The sequence below is a fragment of the Garra rufa genome, chromosome 20 (assembly GCF_049309525.1).
Source record: "Garra rufa chromosome 20, GarRuf1.0, whole genome shotgun sequence".
Taxonomy (NCBI): domain Eukaryota; kingdom Metazoa; phylum Chordata; class Actinopteri; order Cypriniformes; family Cyprinidae; genus Garra; species Garra rufa.
This window is the reverse complement of record NC_133380.1, coordinates 39,988,280-40,013,023: the sequence shown is the minus strand read 5'-3', so window position 1 is coordinate 40,013,023 and position 24,744 is coordinate 39,988,280. Positions and strand designations below refer to the sequence as shown.

General features: G+C 36.6%; 3 protein-coding genes across 3 annotated transcripts; 2 read left to right on the top strand and 1 right to left on the bottom strand.

The window, feature by feature from the left end:
- Positions 1-601: 601 nt before the first annotated feature.
- On the bottom strand, positions 602-4,041 carry LOC141293372 (trypsin-3). Its single transcript, XM_073825403.1, has 5 exons — positions 3,990-4,041; positions 3,723-3,873; positions 3,488-3,629; positions 1,326-1,583; positions 602-1,215 (listed from the first exon to the last, which is right to left on the bottom strand). Exons 1-5 carry the CDS (start codon positions 4,039-4,041, stop codon positions 1,060-1,062), a joined length of 759 nt encoding a protein of 252 aa, XP_073681504.1. The 3' UTR covers positions 602-1,059.
- On the top strand, positions 3,852-15,484 carry LOC141293371 (trypsin). Its single transcript, XM_073825402.1, is given in 6 exon segments — positions 3,852-3,914; positions 7,038-7,056; positions 12,109-12,268; positions 12,662-12,803; positions 14,853-15,119; positions 15,207-15,484. Coding segments are annotated over 6 exon segments (846 nt in total). The 3' UTR covers positions 15,402-15,484.
- A 6,380-nt stretch (positions 15,485-21,864) lies between these two features.
- Positions 21,865-23,710, top strand: camk2n1a (calcium/calmodulin dependent protein kinase II inhibitor 1a). Its single transcript, XM_073826213.1, has 2 exons — positions 21,865-22,468; positions 22,705-23,710. The coding sequence occupies exons 1-2, from the start codon at positions 22,303-22,305 to the stop codon at positions 22,767-22,769; spliced, it is 231 nt and encodes a 76-aa protein (XP_073682314.1). The 5' UTR covers positions 21,865-22,302; the 3' UTR covers positions 22,770-23,710.
- Positions 23,711-24,744: the final 1,034 nt, after the last annotated feature.

Sequence of the window (24,744 nt, the reverse complement as noted above, 5' to 3'; positions counted from 1 at the left end):
CACAGGTGAACAGGTAAAACAATTAACTAATAGTTATCGCCTTACTTAACCAGTTGATTGATTACATTGATAATTGCAAACATTTTTTGTATTACAAGTTTTCGAAAATGTTACAATGAGGCATTGTTTAATGAAATATGTGCTAATTTGCATACAGTTCAAGTACAAAAATCTAAACACTGGATGAAGTCAGTTTCAAAATTCTTGTTTAACTTTTTTGACATATTAGTGTCAAATGTTTTTACGGAGGGAATTTTAGGTCTCATTTTGTCACTCCATAATTCAGAAAATACTTAGAACAGGCAGAAATCTACTTTTTTTTTTACAATTTTGAGGGGGACTAAATGTTGTATAAAATCAAGCAAATTATATATGAACAAATCCCTCTGTAAAAACCTTCAGGATATAGACAGGAATATAAATGTAGTGCTGAAGTGGAGATTTATGGCTCAGTGTAGGAGAAAAAACTCATTTTGAGAAAACAGCCTTTAAAAATATGGATTGTAATTGAAATCTATTGACACACACAGATAAAAGAAACACTTAACAGTGTCTTTTGGGTGTTTTCTTTCCACTAGTATGACAAAACACTTCATGAAAAAGCAAAAAGCCCAAAATCTCAAACTTGACAGGTGCATGAAAAAACAGTTTTTGCCTGCAGTGTCTCCCCTTAAAACAAGAAAAAATATCTGTCAATGGGTCAAATAATAATTCAAAAGGAATTTTTTTTTCTTGGCCCATTGTCTGATATTTGTACTTGTTTTAAGCAAAAACTAACAAAATTTAAATTTTTATAATATCTTAAGTAATTTTGCTTCAATCTTGATTCAAGAATGTTTGAATTTCAGAATCATTTTTCGCAGTGTGATATCCAAAACCTGCTTTGCTTTTTCTTTAATTCACAAATTGAGCATTCTTGTTTGAGAACGCAAAGAAATAAACCAAGTTTGAATGCTGGTATTTATCTTATCTAACAGACACTGACCGCCGTACTCAGTATACCGGGTCTTTTTGACCGTCACGGTGTGGCAGTTCAACAACCTTTGTAAAAAGAACATTCTAGCTGGTGTCATTTTCGATTATCCAGTTGATCCAGGAAACGTAGTTGCGGACTTTGGTGTAGACTCCTGGGAAATACTTGTTGGCGCAACTGATGCCCCAGGACACGATCCCCTCGAAATACCCATTACAGACCAGAGGCCCACCAGAGTCGCCCTGCAGCCAAACAAAGCATTTTATGATGTTTGTGTTATGGAAAGTGTATTTGCTATGCATATCTTCCTGTTTTGTGTTTCAGGATACAATTCCCAGCCGCTGGGATTCACCTGGCAGGAGTCTTTGCCACCCAGCGGGGAGCCGGCGCACACCATGTTGTCTGTGATTCTGTAGTAGTAGTAGTATTGACACTGAGGGATGATCTGGACGTCCACAGCACGCAGGACGGGGGACAGGTAATAACTGTAGACCTGAGTGACGCCCCAGCCGCTCACCGTGCAAATTGTGCCCCCTTTTAAAGCAGGAGCGGATGAGGTTGGCAGCACAGCTGGCTGAATGTTGGCATTGTACTCTACAGGCTTTTCCAGCTGATGCACACATCCAGCAGTGAATGGAAATGATAAATATTATAAAATCATTTTTTAATTGTTCAGAAATGTGACATGAGCAGCAAATCAACATATTAGAATGATTTCTGAAGGATCATGTGATACTGAAGACTGGAGTAATGATGCTGGAAATTCAGCTTTGATCACATAATTTTTTAGTTGAATTTTTTTTTTTTTTTTTTTTTTTTCAAAACAGTGCAGACTCCAAAACCTTATATGGACAATAAAATAAGATAGATATGTTAAAAAATATTTTAAACAGTACCAACCCCAAAACTTAAAAAAAAAAAAAAAAAATCATATTAAATAAATAAAAAATAAATGTTATTTCAGTTTGTTACTTGCTGTAAAATAAAATGAAATAAAATATAATATAAATAAATAAATGTTATTTCTGATTGTTACTTGTAATTGGATAGATAGATTTTTTTTTAATAATTAATTTTATTTAATTTATGAAATAAATAAATAAACGTTATTTCAGATTTTTACTTGCCATAAAATAAAATAAAGATTTATAATATGGAATAAATAGAAAATAAATGTTATTTCAGAAAAAATCATAATACTAAATAAATAAACTTTATTTCAGTTTGTTACTTGCCTTAAAGTAAGATTAAATTAAATTAAATCAATACATAAATAAATAAATGTTATTTCTGATTGTTACTTGTAACTGGATAGATAGATCAAACCGTACCAACCCTAAAACTTCATATGGCAAAAAAAGTCATATTAAATAAATAAAAAAATAAATTTTAAATTGTTACTTGCAGTAAAATACAATTAAATACATTTTAATATAATATAAATAAATAAATATTATTTCTGATTGTTACTTGCCGTAATATAAAATAAAATAAAGATTTATAATATGAAATAAATACAAAAAATAAATGTTATTTCAGAAAAAATATATAATATTAAATAAATAAACTTTATTTCAGTTTGTTACTTGCCGTAAAATTAAATAAAAAAAAATTTAAATGTATAATATGAAATAAATAAATGTTATTTCTGATTGTAATCAAATAAAATACAATAAATTAAAATAAAATAAAGATTTATTATATGAAATAAAATTTAAAAAGTTAATGTTATTTCATTTTGTTGCTTGCCATAAAATAAAATAAAATAAAGATTTATAATATGGAATAAAATTTTTTTATTTCAGTTTGTTGCTTGCCATAAAATAAAATAAAGATGTATAATATGAAATAAATAAAAAATAAATGTTATTTCAGTTTGTTGCTTGCTGTAATATAAAATAAAATAAAATAAAGATTTATAATATGAAATAAATTTTTTAAAATTGATGAAAAATTGATGAAAAGTTTTATTTTATTGGTCATAAATTTTGCAGTTGGTACTGTTTTGAAAAAAAAAAATATAATATTAAATAAATAAACTTTATTTCAGTTTGTTACTTGCCGTAAAATAAAATAAAATTGAATTAAATGTATAATATTAAATAAACAAATGTTATTTCAGTTTGTTACTTGTTGGATAGATAGAAAAAAGAAATATTAAAAAAATAAAAAGTAAATAAATGTTATTTCAGTTTGTTACTTGCCCTAAAATGCAATTCAATTCAATCAATTAATAATATGAAATAAATAAATAAATAAATGTTATTTCTGATTGTTAATTGTAATTGGATAGATAGATAAATCAAACAGTACCAACCCCAAAACAAAACAAAAATCATATTAAATAAATAATTTTAAAAAAAAAGTGTTACTTGCCGTAAAATAAAATAAATAATGTGAAATAAATAAATGTTATTTCAGATTGTTAGATAGATAAAACTTCATAACTAGGATACTACAAACAGGCATAATAATATGTATGCAGCATTTATGTTTAAAGCTTGATAAACTTACTTTCAAGAGCATAATGTCGCTATCAAACGTCCTGTAGTTGTACAGGTAATACACCAGCACTCTGGACACATTGAACACCTGCTCAACACCCTCTTTAACAGAAAGGTTATGTTCACTCAAAACCACTTTGATTAAGTAGTTCCTGCAAACAGATGAGACACAATCCAACAAGATCACATCATGGCCTGCGTTATACACAGACTGAAGCATGTTTCAATCTGGCTGCAGTACTCACGGTCTCCAGCAGTGGGCAGCAGTCACCACCCACTGTGGGTGTATGAGTGTTCCTCCGCAGTAATGATAGTTGTTGTACTGGATAGAGGCCTGGTACTTTATGGAATAGGGCTCAACCTCCTGTCCTCCGATGATTCTCTGCTGCTGCGAGCCTGTCGGTGAGGAGAATAATGATAGAGCCACATAAACTAACGTATGCGCAGAAAGCAACCTCCTGTTACATATGCATTATATTTAGATGAGATACTCAGGTAATGCAGTGCTTTACCGTGAAGCGTAGAGATGATGAGGAGCAAGGTGTATTCAAGGCATTTCTTCATGTTTGAGGGATCTAAAACAACAGAGGACGTTTAGAGGTCGAGAAACAAATACAAACAGATGCTGAATAGAAAACCATCACATTTTAGATAATACTTGGTCAAATATTGAGTGAATGTCACAGTGAGTTTCCAACTGCTAAAAGCTGAGACTAAAAGGTTTATGGTTTCGGCTTTAACTGGCCTAGGCAAGCTGTTACTTTCTTTTTTAATAATTAATAAAACTATTTCAAAGAATCAGTCATTATGATTTTAAAATGTCTTAAACTTAATATGTTAATTATGTGTATGACATACACTACTTTTATCCAACAAGGATGTGTTTAATTGATCAAAAGGGGCAGTAAAGTTGTTGTTTTTTGTACACTGCCACGCAAAACTTTGAGATCAGTATGATTTTTTAATACATTACAATATTTGATTAAAGATACAGAAAAAAAACTGTAATATTGTGAAATGTTAATGCAATTTAAAATAGTGGTTTTCTGTTTTAATGTATGTTAAAATATAATTTTTTCCTGTGATGCAAAGCTGAATTTTCGGCATCATTACTCCAGTATTCAGTGTTACATGATTCTTCAGAAATCATTCTAAAATGCTGATTTATTATCAATATTTGAAACAGCTGCTTAGTATTTTTTTTTTAACCTGTGATAGTTTTTTCAGGATTATTTGGTCAATAAAACGTTAAATAGAACAGCATTTATTTAATATAGAAGACTTTTGTAACAATAAACACCTTGTTCAAAGTTTGAGGTCATGAAACTTTTTCTTTCTTTCTCTCTTTGAAAGAAATTAATCCTTTTATTCAGCAAAGATGTGTTAAATTGATAGAAAGTAATAGTAAAGACTTAAAATAGATATTTCTATTTTGAAACTTAACTTTACTTTTTATTGATCAAAGAATCCTGAAAAAAGTATCACAGGCTCTAAAAAAAAATATTAAGCAGCATAACTGTTTCCAACATTGGTAATAAATCAGTATATTAGAATGATTTCTGAAGGATCATGTGACACTAAAGACTGGAGTAACGGCTGATGAAAATTCGGCTTTGCATCACAGAAATAAATTATATTTTAAAGTATATTTTGAATTGCAATAATATTTCACAATATTCCTTTTTCTGTATTTTTAATCAAATAAATGGAACTTTGATGAGCATAAGATACTTTTTTTTTTTAAAAAACATTAAAAATCTTACTGATCCCAAACTTTTGAGCAGGAAAATGTTAAAAATGTAAATATGAAAATCAATGTTTCTTGAGCAAATCAGCATATTAGAATTATTTCTGAAGGTTCATGTGACGCTGTAGACTGGAGTAATGATGCTGAAAAATCTGCTTTGATCACAGAAATAAATTACATTTTACAATATGTTACAATATTAAAATACGCAATTTAAATTGTAATAATATTTCATGAATTTTACTGTTTTTAATGTATTTTTTAACAAATAAACACAGGCTTGGGGAGCATAAGAGACTTCTTATGCATAAAAGACTATTTTATATATATATCTAAAACATATATGTGATATTTATGACGTTTTCTACCCGAAACATAAATGCACAGCATAAAAACTCACCCTGAGCATCGAAAGCTCAATCCTGAGCAGCTAAATCCCACTAACTTCCTCCCGCACTAACTTGGCTGTGATATTGTCTTTGCTTTTATAGTGTAACCACATCTGTCCCTTAGGTTTTATGGTCTTGTTTGTACTCTAACTATTCGCGGGAACAAAAACGATAACACGGCAGGACTTGGGCTGACCCAAAAGCTCTCAATATCTGCGATCGCCTCCTCTTGTTTGAAGCTATCACGTCTAAGACCTTGTCTTTGATTCATACGCAGTGTGCTGCTCTCTACGGGGAAATCAAATACCTATAGACTCTCTCATTTGACAAAACGGTGTGTCAGAGAATAGGAGATCGGGTGACAGTGAAATTGGGTGGAAAGGGCAATAGGGAGGTGGTAACCAAAGCAGCTGCGAACAAGGTCTTTCCAATATCCCTTGACTGTATAAATGCACCTCTGTATCCTCAGGGGAGAGCTCCACCCTCAATCTGTATTCTCAGAGCGCCTCGAGAGATTGGTTTAGAAATAAATAATGTTGATTTCTCTTCTTTGGAAATCAATTGAGAGACCAAATATGAAATTCTTATTATTGGTGCTACATTGTCTTGATTGTATGTAACTCGTGATCTACTGTGGAGTCCAGCCAGAGCATGTTTTTGTGATTTTTTGTGTCTTTCCCTTGACGTGGGCAGTCACAGAAACATGGTTTGTATTTCTGAAACAAAATGCTCTTGTGGGAGACGAAGGGAAGGCAAATGTGTGGTACTGTATCCTAAATAAAACTGAATGGAGAAAATGTTTGAGAGCAGCTAACATAGAGGATAAGAGTTTACATTTAAGATGAAAATTAATGAAATTTTGTCATACAGTCACTGTCAGCTCAAGCAGATTTCTGTTGGTCAGCGGCGCAAACATGCATGACCAATTTAAGCCTGTTGCGAAATCTGCGTAGGGAAATATTTTGCCCTCATGCAAAAGTCTGGATTGTATGGATTCCTATTAAAATGACTGGAAAATGCACTGAACAACAGTAAATGTAGCCACACCTTTAGACTCTTGAAAAATAAAGGTGCTTTAAAACGTTTTTCACAGCGATGCCATAGAAGAATCATTTTTGGTTCCACAAAGAACCATCTCTTTCTTAGCTTTCTATAATTTGAAGATCCTTCTGTCACAACAAAGAAACTTTTATGAAACAGAAAGGTTCTTCAGATGTTACAGGTTCTTTATGGAACCATTTAGACAAAAAAGGGTTCTTCTATGGCATCGCGAGTGTATGTCAGCAGTTAAGAAATTATGAATTAATGAAACTTGAATGTTGATGAATTTTCCCATCAGGATAAACAGAATGACACAGGAGTATATATGTGACCCTGGACCACAAAACCGGTCTTAAGTCGCTGGGGTATATTTGTAGCAATAGCCAAAAATACATTGCATGGGTCAAAATTTTTGATTTTTCTTTTATGCCAAAAATCATTAGGAAATTAAGTAAAGATCATGTTCCATGATGATTTTTTGTAAAAATCCTACTGTAAATATATCAAAATGTAATTTTTGATTATTAATATGCATTGTTAAGAACCTAATTTGGACAACTTTAAAGGTGATTTTCTCAGTATTTTGATTTTTTGCACCCTCAGATTCCTGATTTTCAAATAGATGTATCTCGGCCAAATATTGTTCTATCCTAACAAACTATGCATCAATAGAAAGCTTATTTATTTAGCTTTCATATGATGTATAAATCTCAGTTTTGTAAAATTTTACCTTATGACTGGTTTTGTGGTCCAGGGTCACATATATATATATATATATAAAAATATAAATGTTAATACCCACAGCTAGGTACTTACATATTGAAGTCCGTTACTGATTACAGATTACATGAGGAAAACTGTAGTTAGTAACATAATCTAGGTTACATTTACATGCCCATTCTATATTGTGAACATAGTCAAAGCTAAATGTGATCCTGGACCACAAAACCAGTCAAGTTTTTGAAAACTGATACATTTTCCATTGGTGTATGATTTGGTAGGATAGGACAATATTGGCCGAGTTACAACTATTTGAAAATCTAAAATATTGAGAAAATCGCATTTAAAGTCTAGATGAAGTTCTTATAGCAATGCATATTACTAATCAAAAAATAAGTTTTGAAATATTTATGGTAGGAAATTGACACAATATCTTCATGAAACATGATCTTTACTTAATATCCTAATGATTTTTGGCAGAAAAATTAAAAATTGGGTTACAAATATTCTCATGCTACTTAACTCATTTAAGCCCACCAGCAACTACAGTTGCCAAAGTTTATAATTGTCATTTTCCTTTTGTGAGTATTTTTCTAGATGGTATCCATGTTTTATGTCTCAATGACATCCAAGCAAACAACCAAATAAAGGATTTTTTTTTAAAAAGGCATTGACTTCCTTCCCGTCACGTGAGACTGCTAGCTTCCTACCCTACACTTCCAGGAAGCAAGGCAAACCCTCCCAAAGAAAGTTAATTTTCATATTACTAAGAAGTATTTTTTAATTTTTTTTATTTTTTTTTGGTGACATATATATACATAATCATAAAGGTCTCTAGAATCCTCCAAACAAAACAAATCTTATAAGAGATCTATAGTTTTTGTATACTTAGTCAAAAGTTCAAGTGGCAACTATAGTTGCTGGGGGGGCAAATTACTTGTAAGTTTTACAAGTAATTTTAGCTGGTCTTAGCTGGTCAGCAGGCTGGCTTTAGAGGGGTTTTGGACACTCTCTTAGCTGGTCTGGCTGGGAGACCAACTGGAACCACCAGCTAAAACCAGCCTGACCAGCCTATATATAGCCAGGCTGGGAGATCAGCTAAAACCAGCTCATTCTAGCTTAGACCAGCCAAGCAGCTCAGGCTGGTTTTAGCTGGCCATCTAGCCTGATTTTAGCTGGTCAGCAGGCTGGTTTTAGAGGGGTTTTGGCCACTTTCTTAGCTGGTCTGGCTGGGAGACCAACTGGAACAACCAGCTAAAACCAGCCTTACCAGCCTAGCTAGGCTGGGAGACCAGCTAAAACCAGCTAGTTCCATCTTAAACCAGCTAAGACCAGTCAACCAGTTTAGGCTGGTTTTAGCTGGCCATCCAGCCTGATTTTAGCTGGTCAGCAGGCTGGTTTAAGAGGGGTTTTGGCCATTTTCTTAGCTGGTCTGGCTGGGAGACCAACTGGAACCACCAGCTAAAACCAGCCTGACCAGCCTAGCCAGGCTGGGAGACCAGCTAAATCCAGCTAAGACCAGTCTGACCAGCCTAGACAGGGTGGGAGATCAGCTAAAACCAACTCATTCTAGCTTAGACCAGCCAACCAGCTCAGGCTGGTTTTAGCGGGCCATCCAGCCTGGTCTTAGCTGGTCAGCAGGCTGGTTTTAGAGGGGTTTTGGCCACTTCCTTAGCTGGTCTGGCTGGGAGACCAACTGGAACAACCAGCTAAAACCAGCCTTACCAGCCTAGCCAGGCTGGGAGACCAGCTAAAACCAGCTAGTTCCAGCTTAAACCAGCTAAGACCAGCCAACCAGTTTAGGCTGGTTTTAGCTGGCCATCCAGCCTGATTTTAGCTGGTCAGCAGGCTGGTTTTAGAGGGGTTTTGGCCACTTTCTTAGCTGGTCTGGCTGGGAGACCAACTGGAACCACCAGCTAAAACCAGCCTGACCAGCCTAGCCAGGCTGGGAGACCAGCTAAAACCAGCTCTTTCCAGCTAAGACCAGCCTGACCAGCCTAGACAGGGTGGGAGATCAGCTAAAACCAACTCATTCTAGCTTAGACCAGCCAACCAGCTCAGGCTGGTTTTAGCTGGCCATCCAGCCTGGTCTTAGCTGGTCTGCAGGCTGGTTTTAGAGGGGTTTTGGCCACTTTCTTAGCTGGTCTGGCTGGGAGACCAGCTGGAACAACCAGCTAAAACCAGCCTTACCAGCCTAGCCAGGCTGGGAGACCAGCTAAAACCAGCAAGTTCCAGCTTAAACCAGCTAAGGCCAGCCTACCAGTTTAGGCTGGTTTTAGCTGGTCATCCAGCCTGGTCTTAGCTGGTCAGCACAGCCTTAGAGGGGTTTTGGCCACTTTCTTAGCTGGTCTGTCTGGGAGACCAACTGGAACCACCAGCTAAAACCAGCCCAGCCAGTTTAGATCATCCAGCCTGGTTTTAGCAAAACCAAAACTTTTCTTCAATTGTGAATGGCTTATGTAGAGAAAACAAGCAAAGGACACTCGTATTACAGCACAGTACAGCTAACCGGAAAAGACTGAGTTGGCTTGTCTAAACAAGGAAGTAATCCGTGCATATGGTCAATTGGCTTTGTTTCTAACAATCCTCAAAACCTTGAATAGCTTGTTCAGCTGTGTTTGATTAGGGTTGAAGTGAAACTCTGCAGGAAAGTGGACCTTGAGGGTCAGACCTGAGAAGCCCTGCTTTAAACCCTTTATCACCCATTATTCAAGTCAAGTCACCATATTTATATAGCACTTTTTACAATTCAGATTGTGTCAAAGCAGAACTATATAAGCATTATTATGAACAATGCTAATATAGTTATCATTATCAGTCTTGGTGTGAACGGACCTTTGGAAGATTCTAATTTGAGGCCTGTATTAAAATGGTTTCATATTATAATTAGCATTATTTTAGCATTAGGATTTTTAACAAGGGACTGACTAATTATCACATACAGAGTTGTGGAGACCTACCAAACGTGTTTGAACTTGTCTTAATACATGTCCATTACTTTCAAGTGATCCAGTGAGAACACTTTATGTGTTATGAGAAGGTCAGAGAGGGCAATGCTGCTGAAAGCCCAGCTTGTTCAGTTGAATCAAACATTGTTTGATTCCTAGCACCCCATGAGCACTGAAATCAGAACGTCGGAAACCTGAGGAAGAGTGTTGATGTGATTTCCTCAGCGTTTGCTTGATACAGTCTAGCTGACCGTCAGATCCGCTTTACACGCTCACATTAGCTGTGGTCATGCTGCTGTTTCTGGTGCTGCTGAAACTCATCCCCGCCAACTGTAAGTATACTGAATAATATCAGGAGCTGAATTTCTTCTTTGCACTTACAGCTTTAGCTTTCCAATGAGGAAATATTGTCTCTTACAGTATTTAAGCTGTACGTTTACTTGGTCTGATGGCATGATGTTTATCCTTTCCTTTAAATGAATACAACTTTGGGATGATGAGCATTCATTAATACAGGGGGCAAACAGTGAAAAATGTCTGGATGAATCAACTTTCTTTGAGCCTTATTAAATTATGAAGCATAAAGTAGTTTAGGACATTCTTTTATCATTATTTATTAATATTTGATATATGTAATAAAATGCTAATAATATAATATCTTAAAGGCCGGTAAATCTTAAAATAAAAGACAATTAGACTTTTTATAAATAAATGTAAATGATCAGAAATTTTAAGACAAGTATTTGAATATAAAATATGATTACTGATTACACTCAAAAATGCTTTTCTTACTTAGATTTTTTGTCTTGTTTCCAGCCAAAATATCTAAAAGATCTTGAATCAGGAAGGATTTTATTTTCAAGCAAAATAATCTGCCAATGGGGTAAGAAAAAAAAAATCTTATTTCAAGCAGACAACTAGATTATTTTTCTTACCCCATTGGCAGATTATTTTGCTTGTTTCAAGCAAAAACTCACCTAATTTTGACCTGTTTTTACTAAAAACAAGACACTCATTTTTACTCGTCTAGAAAATCTTTCCTGATTCAAGAATTTTTAGATATTTTGGCTGGAAACAAGACAAAAAATCTAAGTAAGAAAAGCATTTTTTGCAGTGTATATAAATAAATCAAGTACACTGCAAAAAATGCTTTTCTTACTTTGAATTTTTGTCTTGTTTCCAGCCAAAATATCTAAAAATTCTTAAATCAAGAAGGATTTTCAAGACAAGTAAAAATTATTTTTTTGTTTTCAGTAAAAACAAGTCAAAATTAAGTGAGTTTTTGCTTAGAACAAGCTAAATAATCTGCCAATGGGATAAAAAAAATTATCTTGTTTTCTGTTTGATTTTCTGCTTACCACATTACCACACTTATTTAGATTTTCTTAGCAAAAACTCACTCAATTTTGACTTGTTTTTTCTGAAAACAACAAAATATTTTTTACTTGTCTAGAAAATCCTTCTTGATTTAAGAATTTTTAGATACTTTGGCTGGAAACAAGACAACAAATCTAAGTAAGAAAAGCATTTTTGCAGTGTGTTGTAAATCATAAACTGCCATTATCAGATCACTTTATAACCCATAAGAAGGCTTTATCAGCCTGTATCTCCTGTCTTGGAATAAAACATGACCTTTATTTAACAGGGATACACAGAGTGTCGAGCTTGATTTTGTCAGCTGTCAGTTTGAACTCAATGCAAATGAGATTTGAGGTTTATTTCATTGTCCTTTCACTGTCACCTGAAGTTCTGAGCTATTTCAACTGTTTGTTATAATGTTCTCCAGGTCTGGACTTTGTTCAGGGGCGCATCGTTGGAGGATATACCCCCTCGCCAAATTCAATCAAGTACATGGTGTCGTTGCAGAGCTCCAAGGGCCGGCACTTCTGCGGCGGATCTCTGGTCCACAAGTACTGGGTGCTTACAGCGGCCCATTGCAATATTGGGTGCGTGATTGTTCACCTAGTCTTTAAATACATTCTCTGCCTAACAGGCTGTTTATAAAACTTACAGGATAAACAGTATGGCAGTATGGCCAAATCCGTGGGCGAGTCGAAAGCCAGAGTCAAGCAGACAGGCACACAGGACACGCGCTAACCTTGACCCGTCATCACCGTGTGGGACTTAATGAATGCTGGCTTATCTTCTGCTTGGCACGAATCAGGCTGCTAACAGCGAGAAATATTGTCATTCAACTCATGTCCTCTACAAAGAGTCACTGAGTATAACAAGTGATCAAGAAATCAGATATCAAGCTTATGAATAGGATTTGAACAACTCTTTCTTTATGTATTTATATAGTTTTGGAGTATTTGACTGTACTTTTGTTTGTCTTTAAGGATGGATCAGATGATGGTGGTGGCTGGAGATTATACTTTAGGTGCTTATGAAGGGACAGAGCAGTACTCCAAGCCTCTGTTGCTTTTTCCACATCCTTTGTACAACAGGAGCACCAATAATGCAGATATCATGCTCATAAAGGTACGACATTCTGGTTCTTTGACTCTTATAGTTACACACTCACTTATGCACCTGTCAAGTTTGAGATTTTGGGCTTTTTGGGTTTTCAGACTAGTGGTAAGAAAACACCCAAAAGACACTGTTAGGTGTTTCTTTTATAGCACTTTATCTATTTGTGTCAATAGATTTCAATTGCAATACATATTTTTAAAGGCCGTTTTCTTAAAATGAGTTTTTTCTCCTACACTGAGCCATAAATCTCCACTTCAGTAGCACTTACACACACCAAACTTTACATTTTTATTTCTGTCTATATTCTGAAGGTTTTTACAGAGGGATTTGCTTATATGTGACCCTGGACCACAAAACCAGTCATAAGGTTAAATTTGACAAAACTGAGATATATACATCATGTGAAAGCTCAATAAATAAGCTTTCTATTGATGTATGGTTTGTTAGGATAGGACAATATTTGGCCGAGATACATCTATTTGAAAATCTGGAATCTAAGGGTGCCAAAAAATCAAAATACTGAGAAAATCACCTTTAAAGTTGTCCAAATTTAGTAATAAATTAATGCATATTACTAATCAAAAATTACATTTTGATAGGTTTACAGTAGGAATTTTACAAAAAATCTTAATGTAACATGATCTTTACTTAATTTCCTAATGATTTTTGACATAAAAGAAAAATCAATCATTTTGACCCATACAATGTATTTTTGGCTATTGCTACAAACATACCCCAGCGACTTAAGACTGGTTTTGTGGTCCATGGTCACATATATAATTTGCTTGATTTCATACAACATTTTATTCCCCCCAAAAAAACTGCAAAAATATATTGTTTTTTGTCTGTCCTAAGTATTTTCTGGATTACATTATTTCATTATATAGAACCTACTTTTTTTAATGGTCATGAAGTATTTATTCAAAAGAAGTGCCTACTCAGAGAGCATGCGATATCCTTCAAAAATTAGTTATTGAATCATTCATTCAACATATTTGTTCAAAATGACTGTTTCTGTCTGAAATGAGTCATTGAATCATTCATTCAGTCAGTTTGTTCACTAATTCATTCAGGAATCAAATGCCACTGTTGTGTGTTACTCGGAAATATGGTAGATTCTGCTTTTAACATACAATTTGACAGATCAAAAATACATGAACAACTGGCAGTATTACACTGAGAAAAGTGTTGAAACAATTTGCACTCAGAAATTGCAGCTACACTTTATTTTGGGGACCAATACTCACTATTTACTAACTATTAACTACAACTTTTGCCTCAAATTCCTAATTTGCTGCTTATTAACAGTTAGTAATGTAGTTGTTAAATTTAAGCATAATATATGTGACCCTGGAGCACAAAACCAGTCTTAAGTCGCTGGGGTATATTTGTAGCAATAGCCAAAAATACATGGTATGGGTCAAAATAATCCAAAAATCATTAGGAAATTAAGTAAAGATCATGTTCCATGAAGATTTTTTTTGTAAAATTCCTACTATAAATATATCAAAATGTAATTTTGGATTGGTAATATGCATTGTTAAGAACTTAATTTGGACAACTTTAAAGGTGATTTTCTCACTATTTTGATTTTTTTGCACCCTCAGATTTCAGATTTTCAAATAGATGTATCTCGGCCAAATATTGTCCTATCCTAACAAACCATACATCAATAGAAAGCTTATTTATTGAGCTTTCATATGATGTATAAATCTCAGTTTTGTAAAATTTAACCTTATGACTGGTTTTGTGGTCCAGGGTCACATATGTGCTTTTTAAGTACTAATAAACACAAAGTACGATATTAATAGTAATGCATAATAATAGTTAATAGTGAAAACTAAACTGGTCCCTAAACTAAAGTGTTACCAAAATTGCTAGCAAAATGTGAAAAGTACAAAGACTGGAATAGTATTTTCTTCCAAAACAAATTTTTATCTTTTATTTACAATTTCTAAAATACATGTTGCTTATATTGAGTTTGATGTAGCAAGATGATGTAGTGCTTTTCTACAGACCCTGATCTGTATATCTGTCTCTGGATGTGATTTCTTTCAGCTTAGTGCACCTGTAGAGCTGAACAGGTACGTGTCCCTCGCCCCACTCCCCAAACAGAGCGCAGGGCTACTGGCGGGCAGGATGTGTCGGGTCTCTGGATGGGGCTCCACCAGCCACAGCGGAGGTCTGACGCCCCTCACCCTGCGTACGGTCAAGCTCCCCATCGTCTCCACCTCCAGGTGCAACAGCAGCAGCTCCTTCAGCGGAAACATCACAGCGAACATGATCTGCGCGGGGTCCAGCATGGGAGGAAAAGACGCATGTAAGGTACTGTGATGAAACACTTGCAATAACGACATTCTCCATGATTCAAATGCTCTATCGTTGCTTGACGTTGGCATTCTGGTGTTCCAGGGAGACTCCGGAGGGCCACTGGTGTGTGATGGACGTGTCTACGGCCTGGTCTCTTGGGGAAATGGCTGTGGAGATCCTAGGTTTCCAGGGGTTTATACGGCTGTCTCCAGGTTCCGCAGGTGGATTGACCAGACCATATACAGCCCATATTCACGATGCCTTAAGTCAGCTGCTCTTTTCAGAAAGGAAGGCTAAATTTCCATGTGAATGCCTTTTAAAACTACACTGTAAAATCCAATAGTTTACCTTACTTAGATATAGTTAGGTATCTTTACTTGATTGCCATACACTCTTAAAAATAAAGGTGCTTTAAAAGGTTCCTCACAGTGATGCCATACTTCCTTTACTTCCGGTTTCTTTTCTCCTTTACTTTTTCTAAGTAAAGTCAACTTATTACATTTTACAGTGTACAATATGCTTACAAAGTTTAAAGTAATGTGATTAATATGCATGACAATGCATGCTTTTATATCAGTTAGCAGCTAAACGTTCTGCATAGTTGTAATAATAAACAGCCTCCCTTCAAATTGCTTGTTTACGAGGGAAAAAAGGTTTCACGAAAACATACAGAAAAACTGCCTTTGTTTAGTTCAATTGATGCGAACGGGAAGCCATAAAAAGATTTGACGTTGTACTGCACTTGCAACAAAGGATGTTTGCACATCTAATAGGACTGGGTGTGTCTGCAATTACTTTTCTCTGAAGGTGGCATCAGTTCCAGGAGCTTTTGGTTTCACTGCCTGCACATGACACCACATGTAAGATGATCGCCGCACAAACTACACACAATGATTCGCCACGGTTTATGCGTGTATCTTATGAATGCATCCTAAAAGCTCTGTTTGATAATAATAACTTTAATGTATCTGGGGCATCGTTCATTACCTACATAATTAAAAACAATGGGTAACATTAAGTGTAAAGGTTAAACCAACTAACAATCCAGGTCATATGGGAATAATGACATTTTTGAGGAGGCTTGCTAACATGTCTGGCTGTAAAGGAGTAATCTGACGGATCTCTGAATAGAGTTTCATGGGAAATAAATCACGGAACAGCATGTTCCCACAGGGAACGGCATTGTGAATGAATATGCCATGCAAAAATGAGCAAATACTAAAGGACAATGCTAATAGTAAATAACTTTTATTAGGCTGGCCAAGATTCATTTTATTATCTGTACCATGAAATATTTTGTATATTTGTTTGTCATTTAGTTATTTAGGATCTTGGTGTGCTTATTGAGTTCAGGGTCAACAGGAAAAAAACAAATACTAAATGCTAAACTTTTAATCCTTGTGCTGTGCTTTAAAATCCTAGTTTGGTGTTCATGGTCAAAAATGACCTGACTTTTAATCTAATAATCAAATATTTGTTTACTATATGAGCAGTTTTGCGAAACGTTACTTTTAAAGTATCATTTGGGATCTGGGGATCATTTGTGCATTTGCCCACTGACAAAGAAAGGATCAGTCTATAATTTTAATGGTAGGTTTAGTTGAACAGTGAGAGACAGAATAACGAGAATAAAAAAAAAATCAGAAAAACGCATTTCACAAACATTATAGATTGATTTGCATTTTAATGAGTGAAATAACCTGGTGGCAAAACCCTTGTTGGCAATCACAGTGTCAGATGTTTGTTGTAGTTGTCCAGCAGGTTTGCACACATCTCAGGAGGGATTTTGTCCCACTCTTCTTTGCAGATCCTCTCCAAGTCATTAAGGTTTCGAGGCTGATGTTTGGCAACTCCAACCTTCAGCTCCCTCCACAGATTTTCTATGGGATTAAGGTCTGGAGACTGGCTAGACCATTCCAGGACCTTCATGTGTTTCTTCTTGAGCCACTATGTTGCCTTAGCTGTGTGTTTTGGGTCATTATTATGCTGGTAAACCCATCCACCACCCATTTTCAATGGTTCTTACCAAATATTTGAAGATACATGGTCCTGTCCCCTTAGCAGAAAAACACCCCCAAAGTCTAATGTTTTGACGGTGGGGATGGTGTTCTTGGGGTCATAGGCAGCATTCCTCCTCCTCCAAACACGGCGAGTTGAGTTGATGTCAAAAAGCTGGATTTTGGTCTCATCTGACCACAACACTTTCACCCAGTTCTCCTCTGAATCATTCAGATGTTGATTGGCAAACTTCAGACGGCTGAACATGTGCTTTCTTGAGCAGGATTTCAGTCCTTCACGGTGTAGTGTGTTACCAATTGTTTTCTTGGTGACTATGGTCCCAGCTGCCTTGAGATCATTGACGAGATCCTCTCGTGTAGTTCTGGGCTGATTCCTCATCGTTTTCATGATCATTGAAACTCCACGAGGTGAGATCTCGCATGGAGCCTCAGACCGAAGGAGATCGACAGTTATTCTGTGTTTCTTCCATTTGCGAATAATCGCACCAACTGTTGTCACCTTCTCACCAAGCTGCTTGACGATGGTTTTGTAGCTCATTCCAGCCTTGTGTAGGTCTACAATCTTATCTCTGACATCCTTGAACAGCTCTTTGGTCTTGGCCATGGTGGAGAGTTTGGAATCTGATTGATTGATTGCTTCTGTGGACAGGTGTCTTTTATACAGGTACTCTTCCTTTAAGAGAGTGCTCCTAATCTCAGTTTGTTACCTGTATAAAAGACATCTGGGGGCCAGATATCTTGCTCATTGATAGGGGTTTGAATATTTATTTCACTCATTAAAATGCAAATCATTTCATGCATTTTTCAGGATTTCTCTCACGGTTCAAATCAACCTACAATTCAAATTATAGACTGATCATTTCTTTGTCAGTGGGCAAATATACAAAATCAGCAGGGGATCAAATATTTTTTTTTCTTACTGTATGCTTGTCATGGACGTTACTTGCAATGCATTACCCCCTACACTGAATGTAAGAGATATATAAGCATTTTTTGTAGGCAAGCCCTATTTGACCAAGAACATCACAAGTGTAACAGTGTGGGGGGAAAAATCCCAAAAACGTATAAAAATTGAGTGGGCAGTAAGTTTGAGTAAGTTTTAGTCCAGTCTGTTAACATTAACTACACTCTTAAAAATGAAGGTGCTTTAAAAGGTTCTTCACAGCAATGCCATAGAAGAACCATTCAGTCAAAGGTTCTTTAAAGAACCATCTTTTCCTTATCTTTTTATAATCTGACGAACCTTCTTTCGCCACAAAGGACCTTTTGTGAAACAGAAAGGTTCTTCAGATGTTAAAGGTTCTTTATGGAACCATTTAGACATAAAGCGTTCTTCTATGGCATCGTGAAGCACCTTTATTTTTAAGAGTGTATCTTTTCAGGAAAAAGAAAATCCTCTCTAAATCAAAATGACCAGAAGACAACATGAGGGTTAAAAGAAAAGATGAAACACATTCGCTGCCTTCACTGCAAAAAATGCTTTTCTTACTTAGATTTTTTGTCTTGTTTCCAGCCAAAATATCTAAAAGATCTTGAATCAGGAAGGATTTTCTAGACAAGTAAAAATTGTTATCTTGTTTTTAGTAAAAACAAGTCAAAATGAAGTGAGTTTTTGCTTAAAACAAGCAAAACAATCTGCCAATGGGGTAAGAAAAAAAATCTTATTTGAAGCAGACAACTAGATTATTTTTCTTACCCCATTGGCAGATTATTTTGCTTGTTTCAAGCAAAAACTCACCTAATTTTGACCTGTTTTTACTAAAAACAAAACACTCATTTTTACTCATCTAGAAAATCCTTCCTGATTCAAGAATTTTTAGATATTTTGGCTGGAAACAAGACAAAAAATCTAAGTAAGAAAATAATTTTTTGCAGTGTTTAGATTCAGTCTCGCTCTCAGAAACATCTGTAGTCTGTCAACACATCATTTCCAAGCACACTCAGCTCATCTTCATCATTCCGCCCAATATTTAACTGTCTGAAGCCTAAGCATTCAAATGACTTGTCTTGAAAGAAACAGGCTGGTTTTTAGCAAACCGAGGCGAAGCTCAACTGTCTCTGTGCGTTTCCCATTTCAGCTATTCAGATCAGATAGAACAGAACAAAATGGCCTCTCATTCACAGATGGGAGGAAGCGGTGCATCTCGCATCCATCCCGCTCGTTTCGAGTGACAGTGTCTGCTGCTCGATCCTGGAAAGGTTATGAGTGTGCCTGGTGCAGAAGATTATGCTCTCCAAATCTTGGACAGAGGAGCAAACCCCCTCAGCTCATATATCCAGATTGTGCCAGTATGAGTTCAGCCTCACTCCAGCTTCTGATATTCCGAAATGAAAACCCATACACAGAGAGGGGAGAAAAACATCCCATATTGCGTTCTCTTGTGATTTACAGGCGTGTTTTAATATCTTATTCTGTTTGGTTGGGTTTTAACTGAAAAAGAATGTAATAAGGATAAAATAACCGAATAAAATAACAGATGGGCTCTTTCTGCAACTATGATATGAAGGATGAGGATATGAAGTCTTACAAAATGCAGATGGCTCTCAATGTTATTAAACCGAGTCAGTCCTTATTTAATTTACGCAATTATGTGGCTTAACCCTTTAACTGTTTTCTAAACGGGTATTTTGCTAGCATATTAAAAATCAGGCCTAGCTCTGATTTGCTCATTTTCTGACTCCTAAATAACCCCTCAATTTCACTATGATGGAAATCATCTAATATATGTGATCCTGGACCATAAAAGCAGTCTTAAGTAACATGGATATATTTGTAGCAATAGCCAGAAATGCATTGTATGGGTCAAAATTGTGCATTTTTTAATGCCATCATTAGGATATTAAGTAAAGATCATGTTCCATGAAGACATTTTGTAAATTTTGTACCATAAATATATCAAAACTTAAAATTTGATTAGTAATATGCATTGCTAAGAACTTCATTTGAACAAGGCGATTTTCTCAATATTTAGATTTTTTTGCACCCTCAGATTTCAGATTTTCAAATAGTTGTATGTCAGCCAAATAGGCTACTAACAAACATACATCAATGGAAAGCTTATTTATTCAGTGTTCAGATTATGTATACATCTCAATTTTTAAAAAAAATGACCCTTATGACTAGTTTTGTGGCCCAGGGTTACATACAGTGCCTTGCAAAATTATTCATACCCCTTCATTTTTTTCACATTTTGTTATGTTGTGGCCTTATTTTAAACTGCTTTAAATTAGTTTTTCCCCACATCAATCTACACTCCCTACTCCATAATGGCAAAGCAAAAAATAGGTTTTTAACATTTGTGCAAATGTATTAAAAATAAAAAACTGAAAAGATCCCGTTGCATAAGTATTCAAACCCTTTTCTGGGACACTCGAAATTTAGCTCAGGAGCATTCATATTGCTTCTAGATGTTCCTACACTTGGAGTGGAGTTAAACTGTGGCGAATTCATTTGAATGAGTCTGATTTAGAAAGACACACACCTCTCAGAAAAGGTCTAACAGCTGAAAATGCATATCAGAGCAAAAACCAAGATAACTGCCTGTAGAGCTCAGTGACAGACTTGCGTTAAGGCAATGATCTAGAGAAGAGTTCAGAAACAAATCTGCTGCATTGAAGGTTGACAGAAGCATTCTCCATAATGGAAGACGATTGGAACAACTAGGACTCTAGAAAATGTCTGACAGAGATGGAGAGGTGAAAAGGTGAGGCAAAGAATGGCAGATAATTGCCAAATGCAGATGTGCAAAGCTTGTCACATCAGACCCAAAAAGACTGTAAAGGTGCTTCAACTATGGACTGAGTTAAGGGTATGAATACTTATACAATGTACTTATTTCAGTGTTTTATTTTTAATAAATTTGTAAAATCTGGCTTTTGCTTAGTCATTATTATGGTGTATGGAGTGTAAATGGATGTGGGGGAAAACTAATTTAAAGCAGTTTAACACAATGCTGCAACAAAACAAAATGTGAAAAAAAATGAAGGGGTATGAATACTTTTGCAAGGCATTGTATATGATCACAGGTGATGAAATGTGTTGCATAAATAATTAAATTCTTTGTAAAATTCACATATGTCTACCCAGTTCAGGTCTTGGATCCGCTACAAATGAGCAAACGCGGGGACACAGGTGTATTACATAAGAGAGACATCAAAAATGTGCAGTACTTCACTGCTTCAGGATTTCAGCACTCAGAAACCTATAACAATATTAGCTCTTTGGTGCAAACCATGACTGCTCATATGAAAGCAACTGGAATAAATTGACATGATTTTCTTTTAACAAGAAATTAAATGTAGCCTATATATGAATAATAACTCAATCCTTTAGATGTGTTTTATGTACTATAATAGCATTATTCACCTTAACAAAGTTAATAGTAGTAATAGTAATACTACTAATAATACAAATGTTATTTATTTTTCCAGTTTTTGTAGGTTTTAATAGGTATTATCACCAAATTTAGATCCTTGACACTATGTCTCAAGGTTAAGGTGGTTTTACTAAGGTTAAGTACTTGGAAAAATAGACTTTGCACACTCAAGTTGTGGGGAAGTGGTTTTAATAAGTCATCAAATAAGAAATGTTGTGTGAAATGTTATAAACGCTGTCTGAAAACGACTAAAAAAAATGTTGCATGTTTGATAGATTGCAAACTAGAATTAAATAATGAAAGATTTATCATCTCAGACATCTTTATTTGTCAATGCCACACGGAAGCATTCTGTTCCACGTACAAATAGCTTGGAAATTTCCCAAGATTAATATTGGCGATAGCTGCAATGAAAGAGCTGGAGAGGAAGCCCGCGCCTCAGTGACGTTCGTTCTCCATCAGGGATCTTTGTTTTGCATCGCTTCCCAATTTGCATTTGTTTCTCAGGTTTTCCATACGACGCTCGCTCCAGCCGCCGAAAAGCCCCGAGAGCGCAAAGGCGCATTCCTCCGCCAGCGTGCATTCGCGTCTCCAGCATTCCAGCGTTTGGGAAATTCGGACTCAGTGGAGCGGGCGAAGAGCTGAGCGAAGGAAATTACATGCATTCGCCCCGCGTCCTCGACAAGCACTCGCGGAGACACGTGCGGTAGAGAGGTAAACAGCCGAAAGATTCGCTCGACGAAATCCAACTCGCGCCATCGACTCAACAGCACACATACAGTAGCCGCTGTCACTTCATACAGCATGTCGGATGTATTACCGTATAACGAGGACAAAATGAATTATGGCAACGACGGGGACGAGGAACACCTTTCCTTCACCTGCCGCCTCCAAGACACCAACAACTTTTTCGGTGGCAACCAGAATAAACGACCACCAAAGCTCGGGCAGATCGGGAGAAGCAAACGAGGTGAGGGGCAAAGCCTTTGTTTATCACGCGAACAACATGCATGCGCACATGATGCGAAATTCCATGTTATGCTTTTACGCACGAAAATAATACGGATACGGTGATGTATTGCGCCATTTCTGATGTATTAAAATTCATGGCAACATGGAATCTCCATCTTTGTGCCAGTGCATGGCTAGAGACAATAGAGAGGATGTGTGAGTTGCTCTCTCATTGTGTCTGTGTTCATTTGACAGTCATCGAAGAAGACAACGATGGCGAAGCGCTGGACAAGAGCACAGAGAAGTCGTCGTCGGCGTGAGCGGAGCCAAAGACTCTTAACCTCTCTGATGTGTATATCCAAAGACGTTGTGAAGAAGAGGCACTCTCTCCCATCTGGCGACAAGCACTCCACACATTCTCCTCTCGATCTCCCAAACTCCATCGTCCAGGGTTTACAGCGTGACGGGACTGAAGCGGCGGTCCGGAAGAGCGGCCCAGGGGCTTGAAGGAATACTGTGTTTTCCAAACTATACTCCGAGATATGTGCAATGACGGGGTCCGGTCTCGCGAAAGAGACCGGACTCTCATTTTTGTTTTGTTTTTTGGTTTTGGTTCTAATGAAGCAATTCGATAGACTGAGCAAAGACTACCATTAACATCAAACCAGTATCTTCCCGCTTAACCCAGTAGCCCACTGGAGGTGTTAATGGTATATTAGCAATGTCAAGCTTTTCTTCCAGAGTGGATCCGCAAATCCACTATGTATGTAAAACGAAAAAAAACACAAGCTATTTATTAAATCTTTGGATACATATTTTGCAGTGTTGAAGGTCGAGCAACCGTTTTATATGGAAACGACGACGAGAAGTGACTTTTGCTTTGGATAAATGTTTTGTATGTAGCTTAACTGTGATTCTCGTGATCTGCTTCGTTTCATTTCATTCATTCGATGTTCGGGTTGGATCTGGAATGTCAGTTTGAGGACGGTTAACCTTATTGTTGTAAAGCATATTTACTGTAGATGTGCCAAATTGATCCTGACTGAAACATATACTGCTGTGCTTTCTTCACGCGCACAGGTTTATTAATATTCGGTGGTCATGTTTACAGGGCTCTTTCATACTACTTGTGATGTATTCTAGTCATGCATGACGAACCTCAAGACCTCAAGAACGTCTTCTTGAATATACTATACGTATTTATCTCACAGAACATTTCTACAGAGTATCTGTTATAATAAAGATTTTGAGAAACATTCAACTGAGACGCCGCTCCTTTTTTCTCTTCCCCCGACACATCTCTAACGCTGCGTTTAGCCTGGGTTAAATCGGCGCGCGTGCTCCAATCCAGGGGACGTGACATTTCCGCCTCTGCCACGAGCTTTAAATGATTCATGGTTTGGGACGAGCCTCGTCAAAGCGCACCGTTTTAAATCCGCTCCGCCGAGGAATCACGTGGCGTGTCAGAGCAAATATTATCTGCAAACTGTACCGGGGGCTTTTGGAGAGCCTCTCCTGCCAGTCTGGAGGTAACGCTCATTAGAAACGCTGGCTGGACGGATGGGCTGCCATGGAAACAGATTCAGCCCTTCTGAAATTTCCATTGTGTCCACTAGGGAAACCACAGCCGAGGATCTGACAACCTGGAGGAATATTACAGCATCTATCCAGATGTATTGTTCGGCTCACAGAAAGCACTTGGTCACATTTAGTCTGGCCTACCTATTCAGCACTATGGCACAAAGATAAGCCATCCTCCGAAAGCATTTGAGGACACTCCTTCCAGTTGGAGACAAAGAGGCATTTCCTAAAAAGCAAGTTCAGATTGAGACATGACATAAATGTCGAATAACGTTAGCTCGCATCAGAGCGCGTTACGTAACGCACAAGGGAAGTCAGCGGCACGGCCTGGTGTGCGTTCGGTAGAGACATGCAAATAATCTGGCTCCTGCTGCAATTTGCATTTTGCTTCTATGTTTTGCTTTGGTTTCGGCAGGGGGCTCCGAAACCAAAGACGATATGACTCACATGTGTTCAGATAGATGCCTGCAGAGGCCTGTGCATGATCAGAATAGGCAAATTTTGTGGTGGCTTTGGGAATGGAAGCTCTCTGGAATTCTAAAACCGAGGTTGCTGTAATCGGTTGCGTATGAAAAGGACCGTTTGGAATGTTTGAGTTGCTGACGTCGTTGGTCAGAGGCCGAAACTTTCTCATTTGTTTTTTATGCTAATGGAAATACTTTTTTTTTATCAGTGTTTGATCAGTCAGTGTCTAACTACCAAAAAAGACATTAT